This window comes from Falco peregrinus, chromosome 11 (assembly GCF_023634155.1).
Source record: "Falco peregrinus isolate bFalPer1 chromosome 11, bFalPer1.pri, whole genome shotgun sequence".
In the NCBI taxonomy this organism is placed as follows: Eukaryota; Metazoa; Chordata; class Aves; order Falconiformes; family Falconidae; genus Falco; species Falco peregrinus.
This window is the reverse complement of record NC_073731.1, coordinates 30038568-30050890: the sequence shown is the minus strand read 5'-3', so window position 1 is coordinate 30050890 and position 12323 is coordinate 30038568. Positions and strand designations below refer to the sequence as shown.

Genomic DNA, 12323 nt, shown 5'->3' with positions numbered 1-12323 from the left:
ATTCCAGAAAACATTTTATAAAAACATGAAGTGCCATGATAAGTATGCAGCCAAGAGCTTCCCTCTAAAAACACAAGAGCTTGTACGCCAAAAAGTAATCTTAAAGATTACAATGTCAAGTCTAAACACTCAGATACCTGAGGAAAAACAGTTTTATGTACATGGGGGCAAGAAGTTACTCTAAAAAATAAAAATTACCATCATGGAATCTTTCATCAAAACATGGATTTATCATATTTTTTAACCCTTCGGTGCAATCTGCTTCCGTGCATTCCGCAATTAAGGAGAATAATGGAAGTCTGATAGTTTCACAGCCAAACAAGGAAGGGCAAAGTCCTTCACAACATCTGTTCCTCCCTAGAATTGTCAGAATAAGGTACACCATGGTTTAATCACTAACTTGTTTCTGATAAATGGGTAGACTCCTTGCTTGGAAAAAAACGTAAGTGTGCATTTTAAATTCACAGAGGAATGTAAGTGGCAACTTTTTCATTCCTACATATGAGACAGGCAAACTAGAATATGGAAATAAAACAGAAACATAGCTGCTAAGAACAGAATATGCCACAACTGAGAGGGGTGCAGAAAGGACATTCCTACTATTAAGTTAATCATAAACATCTGGTATCACTAGCTGGATTTGATAATAATTCTATTTTCACCACATATAAATAAACAAAAGGTGCTGGTCTTCCACCAGAGGGTAGCTTTGAAAGCCTACTTTGAAGGAGCACCATAAAGAGTTTGTTCTTTCCCACGTGTATGTTTTGAAATAATTTTTTCTTCACTGAAACGTGCAGGACCAGGTTTGCAGTTTTCTTTCCAACTAGCTGACAATAAAAACTACAGCTTGTAAACTGGTTTGTAAAAGGGTAGGGCTGCAGGAATGCCAAATGCAACCCACAGACCTCCAAACTGCAGCCAGTGCCTAATGTCCACGACTGGCAGCTTACCTTATTCGTCATCTTTAGCGTATCGATTTCTTCCCTTTGCTTAGTTAAGGTTTCGTTCATACTGCAGAGATGGTCACTCATCATACTTAACTGATCCTCATAACTTCTCTTTGTCGTCATCAATTCATCCTAAGGGGAAAAACAAAAAAAAGAAAAAACAGAAGCCTTTGCTGAATATTAGTGACAACTGGCAAAGCAGCCAACGTCTATCTCGACTTAGTACACCACACTTCTGATGCTGAATGTGTGCATTTAAGTTAAACGGTTGGAGAAAAAAAAAAAATCACTTCATGAAAGTCAGTAGCTACTTTTCTTTTACCTGAGGTTTCATGCATGGTCTGTTCTCCTTATTTTTGCTGTTTCCTTCATAATTTCCCCCACACACTTTTTATAGCTTCCATAAAAGACTAACAGCTAAGTTTTCCAACACTGCTCCCAGCCGAGAAACAAGTTTATAGGGTTAGAACATGGCCTGCACATGAACATACGTGGCATACAAAGCTGAAGGGATCAGCAATCCACATGCAGTTGCAGAGCTATGATCTCTCCAGGATGAGACACACATGGTGGGATAGTGCACACCACCAGAACGCAGTAGTGAAGGGACACAGACACTTTAGGAAGGACAGAAGGGGAGAAATCATGCTTGACGTGAAGGAGTGATTTGAAGACAATTCAGATCTCATAGGTAGGGATCAGAGGAGTACAACAGGGGTGGTATGGAGGCATCTGCTACAAGCATATAAAATCTCTCAGCCTCAGACCCTGATCCTCTTTAGGAATTTTAACTACTCTGACATCTCCTGGAAGGGCAACAAGGTGGAAGGCAAGCAATTCAGGAGTTCTCTTGAGTGTGGTAAAGAACCTCTCAATGCCAGTGATCAGGAGGCCTAAGAGATGCTCCCTGCTGGACCTGTTACTCACAAATAAGGAAAAGCTGGTCAGGGATGTGAAAGCCAATGGTAGCCTTGGCTGCAGCAACCGCGAGTTAGTGGAATTTAAGATCCTGAGGGAAGCAAGCAAGATGAACAGGAGAATTACAGCAACCCTAGATTTAAAAGGAGTAGATTTTGGCTTTTTCAAGGTCTGCTTGGCAAGATACCAGGTAAAACTGCCCAGGAAGTTAAAGGGGCCCAGAAAAGCTGAATGATCAAGGACAGAGCAAAGAACAGCCCAGTGCTTCGGAAGTGAAGCAATGACGGCAGGAGGCCGGCACGGCTGTGCCGGAAACACCCGACTCGACAGCTTGATCTGAACTCCCGCCGCTCCGACCAAAGGAAGGGACCAGGTTGCCTTCAGAGGACCCTTCAACCTGAACAATTCCAGGACTCAATATTACACAGACCACGAAACACACAAACGGTGCGCCTGCTAGCTTTTCTTAGGAAGTTTAATATGTAATTGGAGATGAACGTCTCATGCAGAGCTAGATATCGATTCTGGAATTTGTTTAAGGAGCAAATCAAAAGAGCCCTTTGTGTTTATGAACAATTCTTTCAAGCGTGTATAATTATATTCACGCTTATCTTATATGTACGGAGCATTTTAGGCACTCACTATCTCAGATGGGTGAGCAATAAAGATACAAACTAAATATAAACAAAACACAAAGGCATTCATGAACTGCCCATTTATATATACTTTATTTTGCTATTGGCTCCTTTCACAACTGTGTGGGGAGGGAAAGGACAAAGGGACAGGACATTCACACAACATCTGGCATCTTTATTATCTATTGTTAACAACGGCTTCTTGAAGTAACCCCAAAGTTACTTTTGCCTAATATTAAGCCATCTTTCAAAAAAAACACCCCGGCATTTTTAAGATTTTCAGTCCCAGGTGCCAGAAAGGATTAAGAATTCAGTGTATTATCTGGAATCAGTCACACAGCCACACCATTTGACATTAAGAAAACCCCCGTTTTTATAATAAGTCTTAACATCAGATGCGCTAAAACACGGGTTTGGCTACTATAGCCTTTTACTTGCAAGCATGTTCCACTTACACTTCAGATCCCAGGTATAAAGTTGATTATTTAAGTCTCTTTTCTACATATCATTAGAGTTTTCACATCACATAACTAAGGACCTGGTAAAGGCTAGGCCCTGTTCGACAGTTGTAATTTTTCTCCTCCAGCTTCCCCTTATACACAGTTACATCTATTACGTTGTGTAACATCTTACTTGCCTGTAATCTACTGATGTTTTGACTAGCTAGTTTCAACTCCTCCGTGAGCGATTCCTTGGACTTCTCCGCTAAAGACAGCCTTTTGGCAAGTGCTCGACACTGTCAACCAGAACAGGACAGGGAAGGCAGAAGGGAGGAAAGTTAGTTCCAGAGTATTGCCTTGCGCCATCTTTAACTGATTATTTTGGATGTTTCCATCTTTCTGCATTCTTTAGATTTCAAGAAACTTAGAGCTTGTGCACGTTTTCAAATGCAAGTTAATGTAATAGTTAACACCAAGGTTTTTTTTCATTTCATAGATTTTTTCGATACATACAGAGTTGTATTACCAATGCTCTAAATATCTTATTTTTCACATAATTACTAGGAAATATTTTATAAGGGCAACACAAACAACTAACTTCATACATTGCTCAAATCTCAGAGAAAGACGGCTCCCCCATACTATGTCAATTATCATTAAAAAATATTTAAGAGGATTTCCTCTGTTAACCTGGAGCTTTGGTATATTTCACATCAGAATTACACAAATCAAAACAGCCACTATTTTTAACAAAAATTACCTCATTTGAAATGAAAACAGGAAACCATATATACAATGAATCATTTTGTTAATTCTTGAAGTATAACTTACGCCTAAGAACCAATTTCTCAGAGGAGAGCCGTTTTCATCACTTCACAATACACTCAGATATTTCTGAATGACATCAGTATGACTTTAACATTAAGTCAAGACCAGCCTGGTAACTAAAGCCAGCTGCTTCAGCTTATACAAACAAACCTATACATGATACACATACTACTTAATGCACCCAAGACAAGGCTACCAAAGGACTTTATTTTTTAAAAAAAGGAGTATTTCTACAGTATCTATTTTTATGCATACTAGACCACAGGCAAAAAACATACTCCAGGAACAGTCTATTACGAAACATTATGTTCCACATATTTAAACTCACTGTTGTAGTAACACTTGCCTGTGGAAAGTTCAAAAATGGATTTACTGTTTTCAGCACAGACACTGCCTGCATGCTCACCTCAGCATGGAAGTGTACCGATTTGCTGTCAGCAAGCTGCAGATGAGATGTAAGTTCTGCTATCCTTGCCATATAGTGGGTTTTTATCAGATCTTCACGAGACTCTGTATCTGGAGCCTGGCAAAGCAAAAATCAAAGCAGACAGGCATTTATGTTTAATAGACTGAATACTTGCATCACAACATTGTCCTCCATACTGACTTCTTTTCTCTTCCCTCCTAAGGCCTGGCTGCTCTACCCAAAAGCATCAAATTCCCCAAACACAACAGACAAATTACAGCAGGTGACTCTGCAATTTGTCACTCTCGATGGTAACTTTTAATGTCAGATTTCCTTAAAGGATAAAGAGCTGACTGAAGAAGTAAGAAGTGATCTTGATTTAACATATCAAGTCTCTGATGAAAATCCACTGCAGAAGCAGACTGCTTTCGCCTACATAAAAGTTTACTGGCTTTTCCCAAACAAGGAAGAATTCCTTTGCACAACTAAATTTCAGAAGCTCACAGTCAGAACTATTTCTAATGTTGCATGTTCCAGAAGCTTCTTTAGACATTTGAACTTAAAAAAAAACCCAAAAACCAAAGCCAAACCCAAAACTAACCACAACTCTCCAGTTTACTTTTTTATGTTACAGAGCAACCCACTAGCAGCAGCTTTCACATGACTTGTTGTTACCTTCCAGTTCAGCGCTACGCAGTAGTTTTTAAGAACTTGTATCAGTTATTACTGGCCCCACCCCTTTTTTAATAATATCTTCAGAAGAAAAGGAGGAGTAAACTAAAACACACATCAGTTCCTTCCAGTATCAGAAAAGGGAAAGCACTGAACCTGACTCTGCTAAGCTCTTGCCCCAGCAAGTGCTAAATAAAGAGTTAACATTTAGTCTGACAGCTGGTTCAAAGTTTCTTTCAGTGTGATCTCTGGTTTGGAATAGCCTGTACTTAAGTGTTAAATACCAGGCACTACAGTCAGTGGCTTTTTTGCAGCTTAAGCCTTTCCACAAGGGTTAAGAGTTGAGGCTTGGAATGCAGTTAGGGTTACTGTAGTACAGACAGACCAATGCTTTCCTCAAATTACAGAGGACAGGCCTGGACCACAGCTCACACTGCTCCGAACTGCTTAACAGTTCGCTAAACAGCAAAAGAAAATTAAGAAATATATGGATTTCAGAAACTTGAACATATAGTATATACGGACTACACAGGTGACTCATGCCATTATACGACAATACTCTTGGTAATTAGACCTCTGGCATAAGTTTAACAGAATCAGAATTGAAGTATTTACCAGATGTACTTTGATAATGTTTAAAACAGATTACCTTTTCATTATCGGTAGTTATAGTCAACATTCCAATCTAGAACAAGGAAGAAAATACACTTAAATAAGAACTGCAAAAATAGATACCAAAGCTGCAAGTCATTTCACCTACAGTCATAGAAGGACTTTACATCAAAAAAATCTTGCAACGATTACAACTAAAACTAAGTTTACATTTAATTGTACCTGTAACAAACAAGGGTAATAATATATAGCTGAATGCCTTTAACAGAATTAAAGCTGACACCCACTCTCCAAACTTATCCTTTGACTTACAATGTACACAGGGAAAAAGTAATAAAAGCAACAAGATGTTAAGCTACCGTGTATGATTATGCAACTGCTTGATCACTTGAAGTTAATTCAGAGGTACATCAGTACACTGAAACACAAATTTTTATGTCTGAAAGCGAGGAAAGCTAGCTTGGATTTCTTGAGTACCCTCTGGATTCTTTTCTTTCCACTCTGACTAGTAAATTACATTGACAGCTCAGCGTGAAGCACTGACAGAGCTCTAGCAGAGGGGTGTATGCCACTAACTAGTTTCATGGAAGAATATCTTCATAGAGAACCAGAGGCCTTTTCTGATCTCAAAACGACTAGAAACGTAAATTTATGAGAAATATATACATTACTCTGTATTCTCTTCTGTATAAATGTATACAATATGTTGGTCTGTGAGTTACATTAAACACGGTAGCTAGAAAGCCATTCCCCTCCAACAATTCTTTCAAAATCAATTGTTGAACCCCAGTTGTATGCAGCTATGAAGATCATGTAGAAATCAGTGCTCTAGAGAACTCTGAAAGCTTGAATAGCTTCAAGTTAAAAAATTCAGCTAAAGTGACCTGTAATAAGTCTTATAACCCATTTAAAAATACTTATTACCTACTTCCATTTGCTGTAACATACCTAGAGATGAAAAAAAGTATCAGAAACTCAGAGCTGACCTGAGATATATACCTGCAAGAGCTCCTAACTACAGATTCAGAAAAATCTAGAAGTTAAGCACCTATCATTTCCCCCCTCAGTCATACAAGTACAGAACTACAAAAATATCTCCATGATACTGAAGACAGTGAAATCTCAAAATCCAAGAAGTTCCAAACTCTGCAGAAAGTATTAGCGAGCAGCTTGCAAATACAAGGAGCCCAAGTATCAATGCATTTTAATACAGTCAAAAAGCTTTCCTTATTCGTGTTCCACTGATCAAACAGTACTATTACTAAAGAAAGTGGATTTTTCTCTGTTGAAGGAAAAAGGTCACTTACCAGACTAGTACTCTTAATAGGTTCCTTCAGACTCTTTTCTGTGGCTTCCTTCTTTTGTTCAGCTACATTTGGCAAAACAGAATGCTCTTGTATAGTTTCAGTTAAATGTCCACTAAGAGAGTTCTTCAGTTTTTGGTTTTCTTTCTCTAGCTTTATTTTAGCTAGCTGGGCCTCCAGCATCCAGTGTTCTTTTTCTTGCTCAAGTTTTGCAATTTTCTCCAAACTCTGCTGGACCTTTAGGAGGGAAAGTTTACAGTCCAGGTTATTGAACCCAAGGGAAAAGCATTGTGTTAAACTATTACATAAGGGAGCTAACGAATAATGCATTTGGTAAACTACTGATTCGAGCTGTACACATAACTGTGGTTATGTGTCAAAAATGACCACGTTGTTTAATTAGTCTGAAGCATGCATCACAAACTTACAGCTCATAGAACTGGCAACATCACATTAGGTGGAAAAAAACCATGGAAACAGGGAAGAACTTTATGAAAACTTGAAAAATGTGTGCCTGGCACTAGCGTTGCCTTGTTCTGTGCTAGAAAGACTATCGCTTTCCTCCCAGCTGCCCCACCTGACACAGACAGAAGAACCCACTTCTCCAGCTAAGAAATCAGCTACGGAATAGCACACATCATATCACTCCACACATTCCTGTTGAAATGAATCTCTTCTCTACTAATACCCTTTGAATATTGGCCACTAAAAAAAAAAAAAAGCAGCGAACTGAAGTGGTTTTCTTCTGCAAAAGTTCAGTGACAGTTAAAGCACAGGCTGAGCATTCAGGCTAATAAAGAAGTTTTAGTATTCATCAGTGAGTCTCACTAATAGGAGATGGATAAACTGCGTAAGCCCTTTAAATACTATTTAACCTTCCTCTGCCTCACCTTCTAGAAAAAAAATGTATGTACACTACAAGAATGATAAAATGTGATCTACTAATTGAACAGAAAAATCATGGTTCTTAACCAGTGCTAATAAATGCTGCACAGTCCAAAAAAGCACTCAAAACACTACATTACATTAATAATTTAAATAAATGCAAAATACAGACAAGAATAAGGCATACTGAAGTATTTCTTTCTAAAGATTGCCTGACTTCTTGAATTTATAAATTGAGACATCGATGGCCTAATCCTGTCTCTTACAACTACATGTACCTTCTGCAGGTACAGGAGAACAAGTATTGGATAACCCAGCCTGACAAGAATAAGTTTCACTTTCAAAACTCTACAGGAATCTACAGTCTAATTTTACGTTTCAGTATATGCATGTATATGTACAAACAATGACACATGTAAATATGTGGAGACTATTTAATACTACTTTACCTTTACAAAATACACTATTGTATATGTCAGTAAAATTTATACTAGAATACCTGTTGTGCAAGACCTTCTCTGCTTTCTGTGGAACTGAGAAGAACCCTGCGATTGGCTAAAGCCTCTTCATAAGGCACTGAATCTGCACAAGGCTGTGGAAGGATAAAAGAAACCTCAAAACACGTCGCACAGTAGATCAGAATACGTATTCAATATTTATTTTCTTATTGCCCTCCTTACTTCAGTGAAGAAAAGGATCTTTCAAGCGTTTACCAGCCAGTAGAAACAAAATGGCTTGAGCTCACAAAAAATACCACCCCAAAATGCACACCTGATTAAAAAGTGCTCTGAAATACCCAGGCGTTAATTAATGATCAAACTCATCTTCGGGTCCACTTTACAGACATTACAGTACAGTGATTTAGTAAGAACTGTTAAGCACACCATCATTTGTTACCAGAGACAACAGGGAGACCTGGCAGCGTTCAGTCCTTTAGCTTAGCACATTTTCTCCAGCATACCTCCTTTATTTTTTTTTCCCCTGTTGCTTCCCACTGTCTTCCAGTGAATGCAAGTATAAAAACATGATGTCATTCACTCCATATTCCCAGTGAATACGGGAGGAAATCTAAAACAAGCAGCTACCCTCTTCCCCTCGGAGCTTTGGCACAGAAATGATTAGTGGTAATGGGTAACGGCAGAACTTGCACCTACCCTCAAGCTATGTAAGCGACTATGCCCTCTAAATTTTTCAATAGCATTATTGCTCTAAGGGTTTCATTTCCCCAGCCAAGATTCTCATTCAGAGAATCTCATCCATTCCAAATACTGAAAATGCTTAGTTTGTATTCTCTTCGGCATAACCAACTACCAACAGAACTGTGCTTTCCCTGTGCAAGCATGCTAGCTGAACAAACCTTCTTCAGAGACTTCATGTAAGCAACCGCCTTTTTTTTGTACTGCAGCATACACTCCGCTGACAGAGGGCTGATGAACTCTGTTCCTCCTTTGGGGCCATAGCTCAACGAAGTAGTGAAGTGATCCAAGTTGTTGCTAAAGAATGAGGCAATCTAGACACATCAAAAGTCACTTTTTAAATTAAGTTGACCAGAAAGATTCATCACAGCAATTAACTATTTCAAGAGAATGACAAGCATTTAGTGAAACTGGACTGCACAACAAGAACTTCAAAAAAGCTACAGGCTCTTCCACATAACTTAGACTTTACTAATGTAAAGCATCCCCTTCACAGTATCTACTGTTACCACCCACTCAGTAGTGTTTAACATGTAGCCTGAAAATACCTTAGAACAAACCTGGTACTCACGTTATTAAGGAGATGCACATGTAGATTTTCCAAACCATTCAACTAAGGTGTTTTTCTTTTTTAAAAACTTGCACAAGTTAGGACATTATACTGAAACAAAAATATCCATTACCTTGCCCACTGCATTTGTTAAAGCCACAAGAGAGGATAAAATACAGTCATTTGTAGTTATGAGTTTCTGTGTGGCCGTTGGAACATCTTGTTCTAAAGTAGCTTTCTGACTGTAGTCCTTGGAAATATCTAGAAAAAGAAAACACACCTATGTCAAATAACAATTTTTGTCTATTTCAGCAACCACTTTAAAGTTCAGCTTATGACCTCAGGCTTCAAATGCTTCTCCCCTCTAAGCTGTATAAAGCTTTTATGTCCAGATATTCTTAGTTCCTCAGTACACTGCCTTATGACAACTGTTTGTGATCATTAGGAACCAACATTATGCCTGTCACACAAGGCAGAATAAAGGTGTATAAGTGTATTCTGTATCCCAAAAAGTGTAGCTATACAGGGGATCCAAGCTGACATTATACTAGCACTTCATTTCACAAGTACATTTTCTGTTTCCATAGGCTCACATCAGGACATTCAAAAGTAGAATTTTCAGTCATGTTCAGTATCCGAGTGTTAAGCTTACATGACTTACAAGGGAAAAGTATTTTTAATTCTGTCAGAGCAAATCTAAAAGACTAGCAGAAGTTTAGAATGCTGCTTCCTATATTCTAAAATTCTTTCAGGCAAAATTAACAGTCTTCGGGGGTGGTGGGGGATGGTGGTAGTGGAACCACAAAAAACCCACATGCACCAAAAAAAACCCCACACAAAACTTTTTGCAGGTCATTCTAGGATATACAGAAAGACCAGTGTATTAAAATACACCAAGTTTTAACCAAACATCACTTCACTGAAAATGTAACATATCCATGTTCCTCTGATAAAAGGAAGGTAAAGGAGGAAGTTTCAGAAAGAACACAGACTTCTTCCTAAGCTTTGGTTATATATTAGTGTTAAAAGTAGTAATCAACCTAAAAAACCTAAGGAAAAATGCCACTTTGAAGACAGGTACTAGGTCAACAGTAGAGTAAGCAGGGGAGAATACGTACATTTCATGGTGTTTCACTCTGTACTCTATTACCACTAAGGCAATGAAATTCAGAAAGTAAAGTGATGCTGCTTGGGAAGATCTAGAGTGCCACAATGAAATATTCCAGCAACTCAGAAGAACAAAGCTAACAGAACAAAGCGAGAAACACACATGCATGCCCAAAAGTAGCAGCTAGTAGGTTTAGTTTCTTTTCTTAGTTTGTAAAGGCAAAGCAAACCAGATTATCATGTTATTACACACTCAATGATGTTACAGAGAGAGTACGTGTGCTATGTTAAACAGAAAGAAGCAGAACTGAAACATAACAATATTCCTGCACTCTCACCTTTTAAAAGGTCATGAAATCCATGAAGACTTGCAGCAATGTTTGTAAACACTGAGTTGTAATTTGTCCTAAGAAGTCCTTCTGGTTTTGTACCTAAGAGTACCACAAAGAAAGGAAAAACAAACACCACTAAGATTTGACCATGAATGAAAAGAGCTGGCTTTGAAAATAATCCAATTTCCGCCTACTAGAAACATATGCATGGAGTATGAGAATCATAATAGATTCATTTACTTACATTTCCCCTTAAATATCAAATGTATATATACCAAGTTTTGACAGAGTACGCAGGTAAAAGACTTCCAAGTTTCGTAAATTTAATTCAGATTTTACAAGTATCAACTGTTGTAGTCTCAAAACCCAATTACGCGTGCAGAAGGAGTTACATACTTACTGCTCCAGGAGGGACCATCTGGGTCCTTCTAAAGAGTGAAGGCTGAAGTAACTGGAAGCTATACAGTAACAGTTTCCTCCTCTTATTTACAGTATGCATTTGGAGATAGTTTCCACACACATACACACAAAGGTTTTACCTGATTTTTGTTTAGTCATTACCATAAGAACTGCAGTTTAATAATCTTAAAAACTGGAGGAGCTAGAAGTGATAATTAGTAATGAGATGTAGTCTGTTAACAATTTCATGATTAAGAGATGACAAAGACATACTGCCAATCATACCATAAAAACCTACAGTCACTTCTTCTCCTCTTCAATTAACTATGACTATCTAAAATGTGGTACACGTCAATGCCTGGTCATTCCAGACCCACCCCATGCCCATGTCCATCCCGAAGGAGCAGTCTGCAGCATTAACCAAATACTCTCCAGCACGCTCAGTCTCCCAGCCTGGATAAAAGAGGGTTCAGTACGCCAGAGCATATTGCAGAACTCACTCGCCCCATAGTTAGACCGTACCTAAAGAGTAGCATTAATCTTATTTTCCTCTATCATAGAAGTAGCATTTTATGTGTCTATGGTTAAAAACCCCCCACAGCGACAACAAAAAAAAAAGAAAAAAAAAAATCCCAGCGCTGGTCCAAAAGTAAAACTAGTACCTTCCACTCGCAATTTAACTGAGCCAAAACTGGCACTTACTTGGTAATGCAAGAAGACTAACGTATGTATGTAGCTTCTCAAAGACTGCAGTCAACCTTTTCATGTCTCTGTGCAGCTCCATATTTCTAGCTCTTAAAGCAGCTGTGCAAAGAGAAGACTCACACTCTTCTTCCAAACTAGGAATATATGAATTATTTTTTTTAAGAAAGTGAGCAATTATCTTAAACAAATTCCTGAGTTCTGGAGTAGATAACTAGTGTTCTCTACATCCTCAGTCCAAAGCAACAGTAGACTAGGAATTTAGTCTAGAAAGGTTAACATATCAGAGTAACTTAGCAATGCATAAAAATTACTGTGTGTATGTACTATCCCCACTCTTAGGGGCTTCAGTCACAAGCCAGGAATGGTTTACACTCACGGCAAGGA

The 12323-nt window shown here is 38.4% G+C and overlaps 1 protein-coding gene across 3 annotated transcripts in view; it reads right to left on the bottom strand.

Annotated features, from left to right (window-relative positions):
* PPP1R21 (protein phosphatase 1 regulatory subunit 21) overlaps nucleotides 1–12323 on the bottom strand; it is a 33422-nt gene that overhangs the window by 3470 nt on the left and 17629 nt on the right. For all 3 annotated transcript variants that reach the window (XR_008749172.1, XM_055816172.1, XM_027782965.2), the window contains 10 exons: nucleotides 11937–12073; nucleotides 10842–10934; nucleotides 9530–9657; nucleotides 9008–9160; nucleotides 8150–8242; nucleotides 6769–7002; nucleotides 5499–5534; nucleotides 4178–4294; nucleotides 3141–3239; nucleotides 954–1082 (listed from right to left, as the gene is read on the bottom strand). Coding sequence is in view for 2 of the 3 variants with exons in the window: in XM_055816172.1 (XP_055672147.1) it covers nucleotides 954–1082; nucleotides 3141–3239; nucleotides 4178–4294; nucleotides 5499–5534; nucleotides 6769–7002; nucleotides 8150–8242; nucleotides 9008–9160; nucleotides 9530–9657; nucleotides 10842–10934; nucleotides 11937–12073 (1219 nt within the window). In the remaining variant the exon portion in view is untranslated. The remainder of the gene's footprint in view (nucleotides 1–953; nucleotides 1083–3140; nucleotides 3240–4177; nucleotides 4295–5498; nucleotides 5535–6768; nucleotides 7003–8149; nucleotides 8243–9007; nucleotides 9161–9529; nucleotides 9658–10841; nucleotides 10935–11936; nucleotides 12074–12323) is intronic.